The 21,069-nt window shown below is 33.3% G+C and overlaps 2 protein-coding genes across 16 annotated transcripts in view; both read right to left on the reverse strand.

Annotated features, from left to right (window-relative positions):
* The window catches only part of LOC126706898 (putative disease resistance protein At1g50180), an 88,310-nt gene extending 73,145 nt beyond the window's left edge, over positions 1-15,165 (reverse strand). For 2 of the 5 annotated variants that reach the window (XM_050406475.1, XM_050406476.1), the window contains exon 1: positions 14,727-15,160. In XM_050406475.1, the coding sequence (XP_050262432.1) occupies positions 14,727-14,912 (186 nt within the window). In that variant the 5' untranslated portion in view covers positions 14,913-15,160. Of the gene's footprint in view, positions 1-10,007; positions 10,430-13,876 lie in introns of all 5 variants that reach the window. The other 3 variants (XM_050406478.1, XM_050406479.1, XM_050406477.1) reach the window with 3 other exon arrangements.
* LOC126706895 (putative disease resistance protein At1g50180) overlaps positions 913-21,069 on the reverse strand; it is a 59,514-nt gene continuing 39,357 nt past the window's right edge. For 6 of the 11 annotated variants that reach the window (XR_007648749.1, XR_007648744.1, XR_007648737.1 and 3 more), the window contains one exon: positions 3,941-4,129. Coding sequence is in view for 2 of the 11 variants with exons in the window: in XM_050406472.1 (XP_050262429.1) it covers positions 8,734-8,860 (127 nt within the window). In the remaining 9 variants the exon portion in view is untranslated. Of the gene's footprint in view, positions 1,111-3,940; positions 4,130-8,051; positions 8,101-8,732; positions 8,861-21,069 lie in introns of those variants that run through there. The other 5 variants (XR_007648751.1, XR_007648741.1, XR_007648739.1 and 2 more) reach the window with 3 other exon arrangements.

Genomic DNA, 21,069 nt, shown 5'->3' on the forward strand with positions numbered 1-21,069 from the left:
TAGTAACCTTTGTCAAGGAAAGCATACACTGACTCTGTGTTAACCATGCACACAATATCAGATTGTGAGACTGAAAGAGTTTCACCATAAATGAACAAACCTTAAGAATTATTCAGTTGACTATTGTGGGAGGCAGTCTCAAGTCTTTACTCCCTTGATCTCTCCTTGTAGACCAAATTAAGGAGACATCTGGGCAGACAAAATTCTTACAAATAAACTTTGACTTATAATACATAGGCAAAACCAAGTTTTCGCATTCTAAAAGAGAAAGAAAAGCAAAACATGCGCACATTGTCTGAGTAATACATAAAGGCCCTAAAGGGTACCATGAGAAGTATATGAGCAAGGAGTCCTAACAGCATTTTGGTCCCTCAATAAGATATGTACAAATGAATATGGCAGACCCCATTAAGTTCACAAGACAATGATAGTAAACCAGACCTGTCTTGCAATGTCAATAATTTGATAATGTAAACTTATAATTCAGAAATATTACTGGATAATATTGTTAATCTGAGATTAAAGAAAATGTATACCTGGATTATGCAAAAATATGAGATACTAATGGAAGCAGAAAAGAGATTTAAATTCTATACAACTACTGTCATGAGAATAAAAATGTAGAACTTCTATTAACATAAGGGGCATCGGAAGTTCTACATCCTTTAAATGAAGAAGCAATGCTCGTTGAAGTACAACTACTACAGAGCTCTCCAAGTATCAAACACTGTTAAACAGTGTCTGTATGTTAAATTTTTGGAGAGAAAATTGAACTCCCCCACAGTTACTAACTCAAAGCATGCAGTAATGTCAACTATAGGTATATTTAGAGATAAGAGGCAGGGTTGGGGGTGTGATATCTTTAGCTCTAGTAACACTCATTAATCACTGCCACTAATAAAAGAAGATGAATTATCATTAGATACTACTCTTACTAAATAAATTTTGTGTTTCTGTCATTCATATGTAATGGCTAACAAGCCCCTAATAATTACAATAGTATCAGGGCCTCATCTTTGTCACACATGGAATTCTCTTACTTCACAACCCAAATCTATTTTCAAACTCGTCCAGTTCACCAGCTCATCTTTGTCACAGCAACCACAAGAGCTGCATAAACAAATAATGGTTTCTGGTCAATGTGAAGCTGAAGCTAGTAATCAATCAATAGCATGTGAATCTGAAGCAATTCCAATTGAACTACGATATTTTTCTGTAAATAGAAATGCAATTGTGTTTAAACAGAAAACCATTCAGAAGGGACCTATCTGGTGGACGCATGGCAAATGGAAGATGTTCCAGGCTACAACAAATAATTAAAAGCACATGTTCTGCATTTATCTCTACTGTAGACGCACAATTGAAGTATATGATTCCAAGCATAAATATGACAGCATAAACATAGATGTGAATAATAGTCATATATTTTTAGAAGAGGTTCATATATGAATCTTTATTATCAAGGAATCCTAGATGAACTATCTCATCTAGTTGAATTATTTTTCTTTTGTGAATGCTTTAATTATTTAAATATAGAACTTATAATTCATTATTGTGATAAGAATATGAACACTTGGGTGCACTAGGTGTCTTATTGTTGATAGAGTCCCCTGTAGCATTGAGGTAGGTATTTGGTCCAAAGTGTAAAAGAATGTCAAAATAGTCACAATAATCTCTTTTTTAGTTGTATAAATGCTTTAAATGTTGAATTTCAACCATTTCGCTATCTCATGTCTTCTTAAACTAGTCAAGTCTCTGCATTCGGGATTTGGAATTTCTGACTAGCTTGGCAATCTTACTAGTCAGAGCCGCCTGCCTGCTGATTTGGTAGTTTTAGTTAACTTACTGGAGTGCTACATGCCCTAATACCTAACACAAGCAAACTAAATGATTCTGGCACCAAGACACTCCACAGACTTGCATTATTTGCAGGTAAAGGTTACCCTTAATGGGACTGAGCAAGAGTTTTTCATCTAGACAAAATATTATTATTTTTCATTTGTTTCATTTCTTTAATTTGAACTACTCCATGATCTTCAGATTTAGTAGTGTCAAGGTCATTCGAGAAACTACCCATATTGGCGCTTTTTTGCTCAGTGCATACCTTAACATTTTTTATTCATTAATGAACATAACAGAAGGAAACACTGCAGTCCATGCAAACTGCCTAATTTTTTGTATATGCATACAACAGGGCCAGTTTTTTTATTCTTTAGTAAACAAAGAAAGAACATGATTGATAAAGCAGAAGCATAAGTGAATAAATTTGGATTTTAACAATATCATGAATTATAAGAATAATGGTTGGGTGTCTATGATGGAGCGAGTTCCCTTTTTTCTCATACTTGACATCACAGTTACAAAATTCTAATCCAAAAATGGGAAGATTGATTAATTAGAAATCTGATTTTCAACAAGGAACAAGATTTAGATTTTTCAGAGATATTTATACCAATTAATTTCTTAAAAACATCAATAATGAATCTAAGATGAAAAATTTTCAAATCTCTCTTTTGTTAGAATCTTTTCCCTTCTAATTTACAAATTCTTTATAGTCGAATATTGAATACAAGTACATTTTTGTTCCAAATTTTCAAATTTTTCTAGTTGTCAGTTTGTTTTTGATTTCTAACCAACCAATAAAGGCAATTAAGGGATAGCAAGGTTAAACCAGCAGAGTCACAACCATCCCACCTCATCTGCTGTAGCTTTATGTTCATTGCAGATGGCTCAACAAGAGCAGCCTGCCTGATCTTGTCATAGACCACCTAGATTTATCATCTTTAAGCTCAACCAAATACAATTGGCATTGTATGGTGATTAATTCATTGGACCTTGCAAGTTTCCAAACCCTTATTTTGTTCTTCATAACAGAATCCGTCTTTGCCTCATATTTAGTTGCTGCACCATGGATAATCTTAAAGCTATAAGTTATGAAAAGAATCCTAGTAGGATCCCAATTATCATGTCATAAGAAAACCTTCTACCATCCCCAACATCAAACTTTATGAACCTTCTAACCTCACTTCTAAGTTTTATGACAACTCTGAGGCACCATGTACAATCTTGTAGGACCTTTATAGTCCAAAAATACTTGCCATGAGGTAAAATCTAGCACTCCTCTCAGTACCAATGGAGGCATAGAAAGTTCAACAATCCTTGAGGTTGAAGTGAAACTATGCTAAGCTATTATAAATTCTAAAATGTTTGCAAAGAAATAAAACTCCCATATGGTTATCAACTCAAGGGTCACCTAAAACATTAATAATGGGTATACTAAGAATTGAAAACGTAAATAATCATTTGATACTACTCTAAATAGAAAATTTTCAAAAAAACATATCCTACATATGCAATGGCTATGATTCCCCACTAATCACAATAGTATAAGAACATCATCTTCTAATTTACAAGAAGCATTTTACAACTCATATTCACCTAACACTCCATTCAACTAGAACTACATAAATTATTATTAAGAATAACCAAATTCCTTTCTAATGATTACTTTGATTTTATATGATATTTAATTTAGTGTTCTGATTATGGCATAAAATCTAAAAGGAATAAAAGCTCCATCTAACATAATTTGTCTGCATAATTGCTGATTTCACAATTGCACATAACTAGGTTTTAGTTACCATATTGATACAGAAAAAACAAAAATTTCCATCCATGCTAATTGATATTCCCAACTCAATAAGATAAAGTTCTACAGCTTAACACAAGGACAGACTAAACTAGCATCACTAATTACAAAATACATCTAAAATGCAATGAGATAAACATAATTTGAAGAAATATGAGGAATCCCACATAAACGAAGAATTATTTTTCTCCTCCAATGATACATTGGTTTCTTTTACTCAACAGAATACACAAACAAAAAATGCAATCATAGCAGAGCAGACAAGCAGAACAAGAAAGCAGCACAAACAAATACAGTACAAATGCAAACAAACCACCTAAGAAAATATCACAACATAGAGTACAATCACCAAACAAACAATTCTTTACATCACTACCCATAGGCATTAGAGAATATGTTTAATGAGTCTGTGAAATCATATTCTTCAAATTGTATAACAGACACCAACCCGTACCAGTTGCAGACCATGGATGATTTCAACTGCAAAAAAACCGAAGGTGAATGATTAATCCTAGAAACATTAAAAAAAACGAATTAAAATGAAATATATTGTAGACATGAACTCATTAAAGTAACATTTAGAACTATATTTATACCATATAACAATATGTTTATGCTGTAGGAATGAAAAGAAAGTAGGACCCAAAAAAAAAAAAAATGAAGACCCCAAAAAATGGGAGAAAAAGAAAGAAGAAAATGTTAATAAAAGTGGCAAAAATTAAGGACCCATGTACAAATCTTGTGGGTCCTTTATAGTACAAAAATACCTATCATGAGGTAAAATCTTGCACACCTCTCATTGCCAATGGAGGCATAGAAAGTTCTACAATCCTTGAGGTTAGAGTGAAACTATGCTGAGCTATCCAAGTTGTAAACACTAAAAATGTTTGCATAGAAATAAAACTCTCATATAATTATCAACTCAAGGCTTGCCTAAAGCATTAATTATGGGTATACTGAGAAATGGAAAACATAAATAATCATTTGATACTGCTCTCAACAGAAAATTTTCAAAAAAATATCTTACATATGCAATGGCTATGATTCCCCACTAATCACAATAGTATGAGAACCTCATCTTCTAGTTTACAAGAAGCATTTTGCAGCTTATATTCACCCAACACCCTATTCAGCTAGAACGAATTAAGTTCTTGTTAAGAACAACCAAATTCCTTCTTAGTTATTACTCTAATTATGTATGATATTGAATTTATAGAGTTCCAATTATGGCATAAAAAATCTAAAAGGAATAGATGTTCCATCTAACATAATTTGTCTGCATAACTTTTTATTTCTCAGTTGCACATAACTGGTGTTTTAGTTACCATATGGATACAGAAAAAGCAACGATCTCCATCCATGCTAATTGATATTCCCAACTCAATAAGATACAGTGCTACTGCTTAACACAATGACCAACTAAACTGGCTTCACTATAAACAATATACATCTAAAATGCTGTGAGATAAACATAAGTTAAAGAAATATGAGGAATCCCACATTAAATGAAGAATTATTTTTCTCCTCCTATGATACATTAGTTTCCTTAATTCAACATAATACAAGAACAAAGGATGCAATCATAGCAAAGCCATAAAAGTGGAACAAGAAACCAACACTAAAACAAATACACTACAACGCAAAAATGCCACCCAACAAATTAGTACAACACAGAGTACTATCACCAAACAAACAAATCTTTAGAGCATTAGCATTGGGGGGTGTAAAACCCCCCAAATTGCTATTTTACAATCAAACAAGCCCAACATGAGCTTTATCCTGGTAGATATAGGTAAAAAAATTTAGCAATCATGAACAGTGAATGCTTATATATACGAATTACTGTAGCTTGAGGGTAAAGGAAAATATATTATTTTAATGAAAAATACCTCCTCTCTCCCTGTCTCTTCAGTCTCTCATCTCTCAACAAAAGCTCTCTCTCTCTCTCTCTGAATCTCTCTTCTCCCTTCTCTTTGATCTCTCTCTCTCTCTCTCTCTCTCTCTCACAATTTTGAGTGGCGTTTTGGGCAGCGGTTTGGATGGCTATAAAGTCTCTTCAAAACACACACAAGCAACCCCTAGTATAGCCCCATTGAGCTAAACTTTCTCTAGTTGTCAGTTTGTTTTTGATTCCTAACCAACCTGTAAAGGCAGCCATGGGATAGCAAGGCTAAACCACAACATTCTCCACCATTCCACCTCATCTTCCTTAGCTCTAAGTTCATTGCCAGTGGCTGCAGAAGGGTAGAAGCCTGATCTAGTAGCAGACCACCTAGCTTTATCTTCATCTTTAATCTCAGGCTTGTCTAAAACATCAATTGGCTCTAAAATGTTTGGAAAGAAATTGAACTTCCGTATGGTTATCAATTCAAGGCTTGTCTTAAACATCAATTATAGGTAATCTGAGAAATGGAAAATATAAATAATCAATTGATACTACTCTCAACAGAAAAAATTCAAAAAATTGTCATACATATGCAATGGCTATGGTTCCCCACTAATCATAATAGTATAAAGACGTTGTCTTTTTAACCAACTATTAAAATTATGGTTGAATGACTAAATTCACCATTTCCTAATAGTTTAAATTTTGGGATAATTGCAACTAGTGAAATTGAAGCAATGCTTTCAGTACATGGAAATGAGAATTCCTCTCCTCAAAAAGCCATCCATGAGTAAGCTATCCAGTATCCAGTTGACATGTGGCAAAGGAAGATATTCTAGGTAACAACAAGTAATCAAAAGCATATGTCTTGCCTTTATCTCAACTTTAGGTGCGAAATTATATCAAGCATTTTCAGGAAAACAGTATGTAGAATAACCTGTTTTAATTAGAGTAAGTAATTAAAAGCATATCCTATATTTTGGAAAGATAAATATAAGTTGTTTGATGTTCTAGTTGAAGTATGAATGATAACAATTAAGTATTTTAGAGAAAATTATAGATGAATCTTCAATATCAAGGAACTATAGATTCAATAGCAAGGAACTATAGATGAATCATGTCATTGAATTTTTTTTATTTTTCTCTGTGAATGTGTTAATTAACCAAAAGAACTTATAATCATCTTCATTGGCTGTTATAATGCTACTTGCTCTCTCAGTAAATGAATGTTAAAAAAATGACAAGCAAACAATTCTTAAGCTGCATAAGTTCATCATAAGTTGAATGTTTGCCAATTTGAACTCTCATGTCTTCTCGATTTGATGAAGATACAGAATTCTGTGGATTAAGGATCTAGTATGTCTGACTAGCTAGCATGGGAAATCCTATATACAGATTTCCTTGGTTGGTGATGGCTGGTAAAATTAGTTTATTGGACAACTACATGTCCTAAATCGTAAAACATTGAAGCAACCTAAATGATTCTGGCAGTAAGACAGTGCATAAAGATTAAGACTAGCAATATTTCCCGGTAAAGGATACTCCTCAAATTGGCAAGTTTTTATCATCTAGATAAAAAGTTCAGTTTTTACTTTTTCCATCGTTTCTTTAATTTTAACTAGTTTGTGGTCTTAAGCTTATAATGTAAAGGTCACTAGAAAGACTACACATATTGAGCATCTTTGCTCAGTACATGGTCCAAAATCAAAGCGCAACATATGAGAATGAAACAGGGCTAGCTAGTACATGTTTCTTGAGTGAAGAAAGATGGAACATGATTGATGAAATATTTGGCAAGTTGCACACTATAATATCCTTATTACATATCTTGCATACGAACTAATACTAAGCACACTATAATCACCTAGATGATCCTCAACTCTAGGCTTCTTGTTTACAAGAAGAATTTCACAATTCATATTCACCTAACACTCTACTCAACTAGAACTATTTAAATTATTATTAAGAGCAATCAAATTCCTTCTTAATGATTGCTCCATTATGATGTAGAATGTCAAGAACTCCAATTATGGCATAAAATCTAAAAGAAATAAAAGTTTCATCTAACATAATTTGTCTGCATCATTGTTTATTTCTCAATTTCACATAACTAGTGTTTTAGTACACTGATTCCATCCATTCTATTTGATTTCCCAGCTCAATGAGATACACTGCTACAGTTTAACGAAAGGACAGACTGAACTAGCTTCGTTATAAACAATATGCATCTAAACTGCCATGAGATAAACATAGCTTAATGAAATATGTGAATCCCAAATTAAATGAAGAATTATTTTTCTCCTCCAAGGAGACATTGGCTTCTTATATTCAACAGGATACATGAACAAAGGGTGCAATTATAGCAAATCAATAATAAAACAAACAAACAATTCTTTACTGCACTATACATAGGCATCAGAGAATATGTTTATGAGTTTGTGCAATCAAATTCTTCAAATTGTATAACCAATACCAACCCGTACAAGTTGCAAAGTAGTGAAAATCTTTTGTTGATTCTTCATGAATTGAACCAGAATAGAAACTCTTGCACCATGGATGATTTCACCTGCCAAAAAAAATAAATAAATAACACAAACTAAAATGAAAACCATTTAAAATGATTAAGCTCAAAAAACGAATTAAAATGAAATATGCTATAGCCTATAGACATGAACTCAATAAGTAAGATTTAGAACTATATTTAGAAAACCAATATAGTCATGCTGTTGAAATGAAAAGAAAAAGTGGGACCCAAAAAACAAAAGTAGTTAAAGACCCCAAACTGTCACAAACTCATACAGAGTTGCGAAGCAGTGAAAAATATTTTGTTGATTTTTCATTAGTTGAAGCAGAGTAGAAACTTTTGCTCCATGATTAAAGCCCAAAACATCAAAAACGAATTAAAATGAATATGCTGTATACAAAACTCATTAAAGCAACATTTAGAACTATGTTTGTGTCGTCAACCAATATATTTAAGCTGTGGAAATTAAAAGAAAACTGTCAAATAAAACTCATTGCTTAATTTATTGATAACAGAGGCAAAAATTAAGAGTCCACCACAAGATGAAGCAGAAAAGAATTTGCTTCTAATATAATGATTAGATAAGTTGTGGATTCAAAACCAAATAAATAAGTGAAAAAAAAAAAAAAAAAAGATAATAGCTTCATTCTAATCAAAAGAAGAAATACCCTTACATTACGAAAACTTATGCATAATATTATCGAGGAAATCATTATTAGAAGCCCATTCTCCGTCACAGTTTTGAAATACAAGGGAAGGCACATGTTTGACTTTGTCAAAATCCAGTCCTCCTTCGTCAAGCCTATCTTTGAATGACTTGAACATGTTTCTGATCTTCAACTGCTGGAGGGTTGTGACAAACCTCAATCCATCTGGAATAGTCTTCAACGAAGTGCAACAATTAATTGTCAAATTGCTGAGACTGGGCATGGCTCCTTCCTCCACCCTCCACTCCTCTAAGTACAAGTTAAAAAGGAAAAGATACTGAAGCAAAGGAAATCCTTGTTCAGAACAAACCATATCCTTCTTTAAGAAAGGCATATATGAGCCTAAGAGGCGGAGGATTTTTAAATTGGGCAACTTCTCTAAGGTTGGCATTGGGTCTTCTTCAAGATCATTGTATTGCAAGTTCAACTCGTCAAGATTTGGAGAGAATTGTCGAGTTTCTGGGAGTTTCATAATAGGGTAGTCTACATATAGCTGATGTATATGTGGATAGCTTGATAGTATTTGTATTACATGGGACACTTCAACAGTTCCAGTCTTCACGCCAAGAAGCGGACGATAGAGTTGACTTTTGAAGCCAAGAATTCGAAGATAGTTGAATCGGAAACTTGTGGGCATTTTGATGGTTTGGGGCCCAACATTCAGCAATGTTCGCAAATAACAAAGATTACCCAATTCTAACTTCTCACTTACCCTATATATGTAGGGTAGGTAAAGATGCCTCAAATGTTCGCAAAAACATTTGGCACTCTCACTGTTGGACCGTAGCAACTCCGTAAATCAAGTGTCTGCAAGCACCTCAAATTGCCGAGGCATGATGGCACCTTAAATATATTGCTATTTTCCAAAGATAAAAATCTCAAATGGATGAAATGTCCAATGTCTTTAGGTAAGTTTTTTCCTTTGTAATTTTTCATATTTAAGACTCTAAGCAACTTGGATTTCTTGAAATAAAATTCTTTAATAGGCACAAAGTAGAGAAGAGACCTGAGGTAAGGATATTCACTGAATTTAATTCCTGCAAGGTAATTATCATTTGATTCCAAAGTGATAGCAAGTCTTCTAATTTTACCAATACGCCCTTGGCTTTCTTCCATAGAGTTAATATTTTTCTTGGTGATTTGGAGAAAATTTTCTTGTTGGGCTTGTGAAATGCAAAAGCCTCGCATAAGATCATGGATTCGGCAAGTTTCGATCCTTCCAAGTTTGCTAATTTCCCCCACCTGAACCATGCACCTCTGCATCAGCTCCCGCAAATATTGTTCTCCCTCATACTCCATTGTATCCTCACCATCTTCTTCATGCGAAATTTGCGGTATAAAACCTTCGCCCATCCACATTTGAATCAATTCCTCTGTCGGTATCTCAAAATCCTCTGGAAAATGGCCTAAATATAGAAAGCATGGTTTCAAGTGGCAAGGTAAATCATTATAACTTAAACTTAAGACCTTATTGACTCGTAAGTCATCTTCTTTAAAAATGTATGATTTAATATGTTTAAGCACATCCTCCCACTCGTCTAGTGTCTGCTTTGTCGCTAAAAGGCCTCCAAGTACAGTGATAGCCAACGGTAAACCTCCACAATACTCAATCATTTCCTTCCCTATTTTTTCGATGTTAGGCTTATTAGTGTTGGTCACACAGTCTGCAAAGCCAACAACAAGCAAAATAATATCATTTCTTCTTGAACAACGACAACCACAACAAAATTAACTACAATAATAACATCAAACACCTATATTTAAAGACTTGAAAATCTACAAATAACATAATATTTATTAACCCATTGATGTACATTCATTTGGAGAAATTTGCTACATGCTTATGGAAGATACTAATATGTGACTTTTACCCAATATAAAGGCTCACAACTAATTAATTTTACTCAATTATTTAAAATGCAATTACAATTAATTCAAACTCTTTATTTTTAATTCTGTGCTAATATTTTTCTCAATTATTTTGGAAGAATTCACCAATTTGCTAATATATTAATTATATAAAAGTATTAGTCAAACCATTTTCTTTCCGAATAACTAACAAATACGAGTGTTAGTTTCTAGAATTATCATTGGTTGGTGTAGGGTTAGTTTAAATGTGAGATTCAAGTTTGACCATATAGCAATTGTAACTTTGGAGTGTCAAAACTTGTTTAAAATTAAACATCTTTTCTTTTTTACAGTAATATAGAGCTACCTTTTCCCACGAAACTTTCCCCTTTTTATATATCTATAATATTATTGATATATAGAATCCCCCTTCCCTCTCATTTTAAAATAGATACTAGTCTTCCAATCCAAATAAATTCCTTCTATCAATCACTTTTTAAAATTTTTTTTTTTTTAATAAGCTTCTATTACTCACTTAATTCTTCACAATTATCATAAGAAATTGAAATTCACAACTGAGAGGATATATTAATATACATAATAGATTCAAATTAAAGTTTGTAACCTAAGTTACACCTTTTGGTGTTTCCAACGGAGATGTCTAGGGTACAAATTCTCCATTTCCCATTGTTGTAGTGATTGTTTCTTTTTTTGGAGAAGAAATTGTTATAGTGATTGAATTATACACACACACATATATATAGACACTCTTCTGGACCAAATGATATTGAAAAAGATAAAATTGTATAACCAACATTTACATTCACTTGGTCCAAAACTTTAGAGTAATATTTCTATATATTTTATCATTCATATTTAATTTTTCTATTTTTGTGTCATTAAATACCAATATATTAAAATTTTAAAAATTCAAAGAACCAGGAAAAAAAAATGAAAAGAAGAAGAAGAAGATAGGTTCAAGGTTTTGAGGTCAGACCGATGCTCAACCAGAGTTTAGATTGTGATGATGTCATAAGTAATTTAATAATTAATTGAAATAAGACAAATGACTTAAAATTATAAATATTAACAAATTTAAGTGAAAATAAAATCTAAAGGAATTTAAACAACTTTCAAATATATTTTCACCACTTTTGTAAGGTAAAATAAAAAATAATGAAGTATAAACAAACATAAATTAGTAATATGTTTATTAATTCTTCAAGTACAAAACATTTTAATATGAAATACAGTATTTTCAAAATAAATTTGTATTAATTGTTCATTAACTAATATATTATTTTGAATATTTGTTTATGTTTATAGCCAACTAGAGATGTTAATTTTGTCCGCCCTGCCTTGACCCGCCCTTCCCCGCCTTACCACCTAAGTGGGGCAGGAATGGGGCATGATTTTAACCCCCACCCCGTGTTTAGACATTTTAGCCCCACCCTGTCCCACCCCATGTTGATAAGGACTATAATTGTAAATTTTTCATACCACTATTTAAAAAAAAAACAAAAAAATATTAGCTCATATTTAAATGCATGGATATTAAGAGATTTTCTTTTGTTGTGATATTGTCTTCTTAAAAACTTGGATAATATTATTCAATTCTTGTTAAAAATTAGTTTGATTTGATGGGATAAATTTAGTTGTAATTTCATCAAATATATTTATATTAATGAAACATGTTTTATTAAAAAGAATTGTAATAGTTGTAGGACAAATTAATACGAAGTAGAATTTTACAGGGTGAGGCAGGGCCTCATAGGGCCCCAAGGGTTGGAGATGGGGTATATATCTGTTGTAACTCAATTTGCACCTACAGTGTTCAGATTGCACTTATTTATCTATTGAAGCTCAATTTGCACCTCCAAGTACAATTCTCAATTCCTTTTTGTTGTAGACTTGTAGGAATAGCAATTTTGTCCCGCCCCGCCTTAACCCGCCCTTCCCTACCTTACCACCTAAGTGGGGCGGGGATGGGGCATGATTTTAAACCCCGCCACAGGGTGGGCGGGGATGGGTTTAAACATTTTAGCCCCACCCTGTCCCACCCCGTGTTGATAATTAAGGACTATAATTGTAAATTTTTCATACCCCAAATCCCTACTATTTAAACAAACAAATCAATTCTAGCTCATATTTAAATGCATGGATATTAAGAGATTTGTTTTTGTTGTGATATTGTCTTGTTGAACACTTAGACAATATTATTCAATTCTTGTTAAAAATTAGTTTGATACGATGGGATAAATTTAATTGTAACTTCATCAAATATATTTATATTAATGAAAAATGCTTTATTAAAAAGAATTGTAATAATTGTTGGGTAAATTGATATGAAGTAGAATTTTACGGGATGGAGCAGGGCCTATTAGGGCCCCAAGGGGTGGGATTGGGTAAGGAAGTTTTTCCGTTCATGTTTATATATATGTTATAACTCAATTTGCACCTCCAGTGTTCAGATTGCATTTATTTATCTATTGTAGCTCAATTTGCATCTCCAAGTACAATTCTCAGTTCCTTTTTGTTGTAGACTTGTAGTGATTGAATTATTAAATAAATAATTAAAAACTATTGTTAAAAGTACTTTTTGGACCATAATTTTGAATAAGATAAAATTTCATAACCAACATTTACCTACACTTGGTCCAAAGTTTTAGAGAATATTTCTCTATATATATTTTATTATTCATATTGAATTTATATATTTTTGTGTCATCAAATACTAGTTAACCATACCAAAGAAAATTGAGATAAGAATTTTTTTCCCTAGAGGTAACATTAGTTTAAATTTGAGGATTAAGTATCTACTATCTACATACACATGCAGCAAATAAAAATTAATATGAGATACATAGGTGCCCACGGACACATGGACATACATATGCATAAAATATTAAAATTTATTTAACCTCTAATATCTTACAATTAAAAATTTATATCTAGGTAAATTTACTATTTGCAAGTTATTATTTATTATTTAATTATTTTTATTAATAGATCATGTTTCATTCAAATTAATTAAGTAATAAATAAAAGAAAATGTTCTTCAAATTAATATCTTACAATTAAAAATTTATATCTAGCTAGACAAGCTCAAACCCTTGTCAATGATGTAATTTGGATGGAAAAAACTCCTTGCTATATTCAGCCAGCTCTTATCTAGGATATATTTAGATCTTGATATTGTTTTAATAATATTTCAGTTTGCTTATCAAAAAAAAAAAAAAAAAGGAGAAAATTAGTTGTGATACCTTTTATTCGAGAGATTGCTATCTTCTCGAGCAATTCCCAACTCCTTTCCTTATTTAGAGTTTGCAATTCATAAAGAAAACCTTCGGTGTCTGCATGTAAAGACACTTGTTTATTACGAGAGGTAAGCAGAATTTTACTACCAATATACTTCAATGGGAAAGCATCGCGTAGACTGTTCCAAGTCTCAATATCCCAAATATCATCTATAATCACCAAACACTTTTTCTGGAGTTGAACTTCACGAAGTTTCTCAACGATCTCTGCATCTGTCAACTTTTGAATTTCATCCATTTTCTCTTTAGTTGGAGAGAGAAGCTTGATCAGAATTTCTTCCCAAACACGTCTTCTTTGACATTGTTGTGAGATATATGACCAAGTGCGGAACTCAAAGTGCTTCTTGACTTCGGGGTGGTTATAAACCATCTTGGCAAGAGTGGTCTTCCCCAGACCATCCATACCACATATGGAAGCGACTCTATTGCCTTCCCCTTCTTTCAGCAAAAACTCCACCAATTTATTTAGATCATCGTCAAACCCAACGACGTCATGGTCAAGATGAGAAAATGTTTGCCTTTCCTCTCGCTTCCTCTCATTAAAAGAACTGGATCCACCTCCTTTTATCATAGATTCTCTTATCCCATAGTCTCGAAAACTTGTTTTCAAACTAGAAATTTTTGTCATGATATCTTCAATCTTTGACCCAACCTGGTGCACTGTAATTCCTTCATCAAAGATGCAACTACACCTCTTGAGGACCTTTTGTACACCTCCTCCCTTTCTGGATCCAACTGTGAGAGCATAAGTCGCAATAATATCATCTGCATCATAAGCAAGATCTCTTATTTCAGCAACCCACCGTCTTACAGTCTCTGATTCATCCTGCCTCGCATCTGCATCTTTTAATAAGCCTTGCATCAGATTGAGCTCAGTTTTTAGCAGCTCAACTTGGTTACTCACCCCGGACAAGAATTTTCCTTCTTGTACGAGCAAGTCACCTATCCTTGTCACGACACTGGAAACAACAGCCTCAGCCATTCGCTTCACCGAAAAGAAGAAGAATGGATCGAATGGGAGCCTCGAATGTTAGTTTGCTCACATTTTGAAAGAATTTGCACTCTTTTTGTATAATTTCACTCAACCCTGCCGTAGGTAGTGGCCCAAACTCGTTGATCCGACTTAGATATCTTCTGATAGAGGACTGGCTGGTCAAGAAATTAGTCGTTGGCTAATTGGATGGATGACAGCTAGCAAAGTTCACTTTAATGCAGCTGCAGCAGCTGGGAATGGACAAGTAACGGATGTCTAGTTATTATTTGCAGGAAATAATAATGGGTGTGAACACGTTGAAATTCAGACTTGTCTAGTTATTATTTGCAGGAAATAATAATGGGTGTGAACACGTTGAAATTCAGACTTGCCCACGTGATACACGGATTGGGAGTGTCTTTTCCCGAACCCAACTTCTAAACACTATCATGCGCAAACCAAGTCCAAGACATGATTTTTCTTACCCAATTCGATTTGAAGAAAGGTGAACCTAAAAGCATTTGCATTGTAATTTGTAAACTAGAAAAAGTGCTATATTTTGCACAACCAACTCCTACCATTTCTCACATTGATTTATTTTGTTTTTAGACCCCTTAAAACACAATTGGATTAACCTAGTTGACAAACCAAGTTATTATTTAATCAAAATTTCAGATCTAAGTTAACACAATCATATAATCCTATCAATGTAAAATGCAGAATATAAAGAACACAAAGATATGATGACCTAGAAAAACCAAACTGGTAAAAAACCTGGAAATGATTTAACATAACTATCTTCAAGATAAAACTGAATCCACTATGAAAGAATCGAAATTTATACAATAGCGACTTAAACCACTAACATCCTATTGCTACCTCGAGTAGGAAACTTACTACCACGACCACGTGACAGCTTCGAGTCCACAGACTACTTCTTTCTTGAATTCCCAGCAAGTACAAACACTTCCGCTTATGTATCTTTAAGCTCTTGAATCAGCAACTGAATTTATCACTAAGTTCTTGACATAAATCTTGAGATTGGAAACCTTAAGTATGTATGAAGGCGAACATCTCTAGATCTCACAAAATATTCATACATACAGCATAAAAAGCAACTTAGAGAGCTTTTGGGTACAAAACCCTAGATCTACAAAAGAGGCACAAGATGCACTCTAATCTCTCTAAAAACTTATAAAAACATTTTAGGGTTTCCTTTATATATAGGAGTGTTTTACTTGAACCCCAATATGTTTAGTAGAGTTTGAACTGAATTGGAATTCTGCAAAAAAAATAAATCTGCACGTGGTTCGATTGATCGAGTCTAATTTTCGATCAATCGAGCCTTGCAGATTTAGTCCAATAAATTCTGCAATCACTTGATTCCAATTTTACAAATAAACATACTTTGAGCAAAGTTAAACCTAGACTCTATATTTTGATCATGGTTTGCCAACACAATACAAATTGAAGTTCTAATACATTAGTTCCTAAAGTCTTAAAACCTAACAAACTCTCCCTTTGACAATTCGTGACAAAACACAAACACAATGCTCAAAGTTACAAGGAAAACAGCCCTTTACAAACAATAAAGCCCATTACAAAAAAATCCAACCTAACTACTATCCATCAGTTGTAAGTGTAGACAGCAACACAACTGAATCAACTTGTATATTTTCTGAAACACTCAACAAACGCATAAACGCATGTATGGAAAATACAAGTAAACAAAAAATAAATTTTTGATTTCACATAACACAAAATAAAGACATATATCATGAATAACTCATAAATATAAATCAATAAGCAATGTGAAACAAGAAACATATACAAAATAATGTATCTCCCCCTATCATAAATAACCCAAACAAAAATACATCAAGAGCCAAAAAAAGTAAATACACAATGAAGCACCTAGATACAATCTATAGCTCCAACATACAAAAATCTCCCCCTAACACAAAAACCCTCTATAAATGTCCAAATGTAATCCCCTTTTTTGTGACGGAATGCCAAAGGGCAATTAGAATCCATCATTAAAAGGAGGTGGCAGAGATGATCGTCTAAAATGCTCTAGATCTGCTCGCAAAGCACGGATCTCGTAAAACAAGTCCACCAAAAGCTAACCATGAGCCGCCTGAATGGTCATGACAGTCTCCAATGTACGACGAATGTCAAAATCATCCAAAGTAAATGGTGGAGGAACAGCAGCAGCAGCAGGATCAATAGACGCCTCAGCCAAAGTATCACCTATAGAAGTGGGAGGAGGGGGTACAACACTAGAAAGCTCATCCCTAAGATGTTTAGAGCCAGCTCTCATATGAGTAGCTCTCTGCCTAAGAAATGTGGCACCTATGGGAGCTACTATGTGTACGGGCTCAAAAGCGGAAAAGTCATCTAAACCTAAAAACAACAAAATCCGATGAATGAAAACCGGATGGAAAAGAGCATGAATGGTAGAAGAAATCCTATAAACCTTATTCATAGGACGAAGAAACAGATGAGGAAAACTAATAGGAGCATCAGTAACAAGAGCATACAAAAATGCACAATGCTCTAGAGGAATGGTGAGCAGATGAGAGATAGGCCAGAAAGAATGACAAGCTATCCTAAAGAAAAGATAGTGAATCTTAGTGAGCTCAGTAGTAATGATCCGAGGATCAGAACCCCACTGGATAAAAGACCTAGTGATGTACGACATAATGTCGTCAAGGGGTGGAGACTCTAAATAGGGATAGACAGGGTGCTGGAACAACGGTACCCCAAGAGTATCAGCCACGACCCTAGGAGTAATAGTGTACTCTTCATCTCGTATCCAACACTTAACTTGAGTGTTGGAATCATCAACGTGGATAGAGAGGTTTGAGTAGAACTCTCTAATCATGGCAGCTGGGGGTGGATGACCAATATCCAACAGTGGCAACCGGCCCATACGCTCAAAATTAGCCCTAATGACTGTATCAAGCTCATCTAACAAAACCTTTCTCTCAGCCCAAATTTTTCTCTTAATGTTCAGCGTCTCATACAACTCTTGGTTTTTCACACTCAGAAACTTATCACTCTCAAAAGAAGGCTCAGAAGAAATGGAGGCTTTCCTATTGGCTCTAGTCTTCCTAGTCATGATGCTAGGATAAGGACAAAGACACAAGAAAAAGAACCAAAAAGAAAAACCAAGGGTAGACTGCAAGTTAGTACCAAAAAAAAAAAAATAGAAATAACAATCTATATGATACATGAACAGTGTAATGTCATGATGCATGCTCTAATGCAGTGAGAATAAGTTCAATTTGAGTTTAGAATCACAAAACTGGCTTGAGCGTAGAGTTTATAACAAAAACCCAAAAATTTGAAAAACCATTTGTTCAATTTGTAATAAATTGACCAATTGATCATTACACAAGTTAGAAAAAAGTTTAGAATGACCAACTCAATCAACCCAACAAGCCAACTTCATCAATTAATCTCAATTTGAACAAAATCCCCAATTCGGGTATATTCAAGCCCTAGAATTTTCAATTTCTCACAAATCACCAAATATATCAAATTAAACCATCAAGAACAGTTAAATAGCATCTTAGAACAAAAACCCATTGATCAATTTGAAGAAAACAATCTTGAATCATCAAAAACCCCAAAAATTTATAGGTTCGAAATTTCCCCCAAAAAAATGCATGAAATTTGAAAATAAATGCAAAAGGAAGGGTAAAAGAGTCTTATCAACCTTAGAGGAGAAAAACCTTGCAAAAGAATTGGAGGAAAATGACAAAAAATTTGATTTGAGCCTTGACCGATCGAATAGAGAGAGAGAGTGTTTGAAAAATTTTTGAAAAGTAAGTTGAACACGTGAGAATTAGGTTTTTTAAAAAACTCTCTATACGATTTTCAATTGATCGAAAATTAGATTCGATCGATCGAAAATGCTTCAATTAATCCAGTATCAATCGAGCATCAATCGAAACAAACAGAGGCTGACCAAAGATTTTAATCGCAATTTTGATTGATCGAAAAACAGGTTCGATCGATCGAAATTCTGGAAAAACAAAATTGAAAAACAAAGCAATTTTGTGCAGAAACTCCTTAAAGTATTGAATTTTATGAATAAAATGCATGAGTATGAGATGAAAATTTTTTCAAATACACAAGTTTTGAACCCAGTTTTCCCAAAATTAAGATTTTCAATCCATTCTCCTTAAATTCTCAAACATCAAATATGTTTTGCATAAAATTCAAGGAATTTTCAAACTTGGTTGGTCAAACCAAAGACACACATAATAACATGTACAAAGTTTAGCAAAAAGTAACTTGTGTAGTGTGTGCAACTAGTAAAAACTTGAGATATATGTGAGGTGGTATGTGAATAGAAATCAAACACAAAGTCTACAAAATTCATCACATAGAATTTGAAAGAGACTATCACCTCCCACATCTTCTAGATCATAAGTTTGTACTCATGTAAGTTTCTTGATTTGCCTCATATTATACACAACAATTTTAATTGAGGAGAAACTTATTAAAATAGCCGGGATAATGTACACACCAATTTTAGCATTTAAACCGAGACTACACCTTATGTTCTTTTTGTGCATATACTATACTTTCTTAAGTACAAAATCTTACGATATGCACTAAAGTGTTCATGATTGGCTAGTGAATGGTGGTGAGATGGTTATTTATACATTTCTCAAAAAGTTCAAGTCCGATAGTCAAAGACATGTGACTTCAAGATCAAGACAAAGTGATCAAAGAATATAAACATCTTCCCACACAACATGCACTTCAAAGTTTCAACTAGTAAAGTGCAATAAATAAGCTCATCCAAGCTAAATAAGGTACAAACACATGTTATGTGAAAATAAATTGACCAACTTTGTTTTCAAAAACCAAGAAGATAATACAAAAACATAATTTGCTTCCTTTTTCCCTTTTTTTTTGATTTTTTTTTTATAATAAAAAGAAAACAAAAATAACCTAGAATGAAATGCAAGAATGTTATGTAATGCAAATCCTAGAAACAAAGAAAACAAAAACCAAAGAACAATGGTCACAAATAGTAGAACAATGAAGCACAAGGACCATAAAAGCCAAGGTTGATCAGGGACACAGAATTACACCAATTACTTAACGAAGTGTCTCAAACTTACTTCTATTAAGAGGTTTAGTGAAGATGTCAGCATTCTGACGTTCAGTAGGGATATACTCAAGAGACACAATCTTTCTTTCAACAAGATCCCTAATGAAGTGATATCTAATCTCTATATCCTTAGTCTTAGAGTGTTGAACAGGGTTCTTAGAGATATCAATAGCACTAAAATTATCACAATAAACAACCATGGTATCTTGTGATATCCCATAATCACTCAAAAGCTTTTTCATCCAAATAAGCTGTGAGCAACAACTTCCAACAACAATATATTCTGCCTCTGCAGTAGACAAAGACACAAAATTTTTCTTTTTACTCATCCAAACAACAAGATTGGCTTATACATAAAAACATCCACCAATGGTGCTTTTTCTATCATCTGCATTACCAGCCCAATCAGAGTTAGAAAATCTAGCAAGAGACAGATTAGACTCTTTGCTATAAAATAATCCATAATCACAAGTTCCACAAACATATTTTATGATTCTTTTAATAGCATTCAAATGTGAAACCTTAGGATTAGATTGAAATCTAGAACAGACACCAACACTAAAAGCAATATCAGGCCAACTTGCAGTCAAATACAAAAGACATCTAATCATAATTATATATAATGTAACATCAACAGACTCATCTGATGGATCATTAGTTAATTTTGCATTTGTAGCCATTGGTGTTCTAGCATGGGCAGCCTTGTCTAGTCCAAATCTCTTAACCAGATTTCTTGCATACTTTACTTAATTGATGTAGATTCCTGAGTCCGTTTACTTCACCTGCAATCCCAAGAAATAAGTTAGTTCACCAACCATACTCATTTCAAACATTGTCTTCATTTCATCTGCAAAAGAGTGAGAAAGAGAATCATTAGTAGTACCAAAAACAATATCATCAACATAAATTTGAGCTACAACAAAACCATTCTTATGAAGAAAGTAGTATCTGCAAATCCCCTTTTGAATCCATGCTTAGTGAGATATGCAGTCAATCTATCATACCAAGCCCTAGGAGCTTGTTTCAAACCATAGA

Source organism: Quercus robur, chromosome 11, assembly GCF_932294415.1.
Source record: "Quercus robur chromosome 11, dhQueRobu3.1, whole genome shotgun sequence".
Classification (NCBI taxonomy): Eukaryota; Viridiplantae; Streptophyta; class Magnoliopsida; order Fagales; family Fagaceae; genus Quercus; species Quercus robur.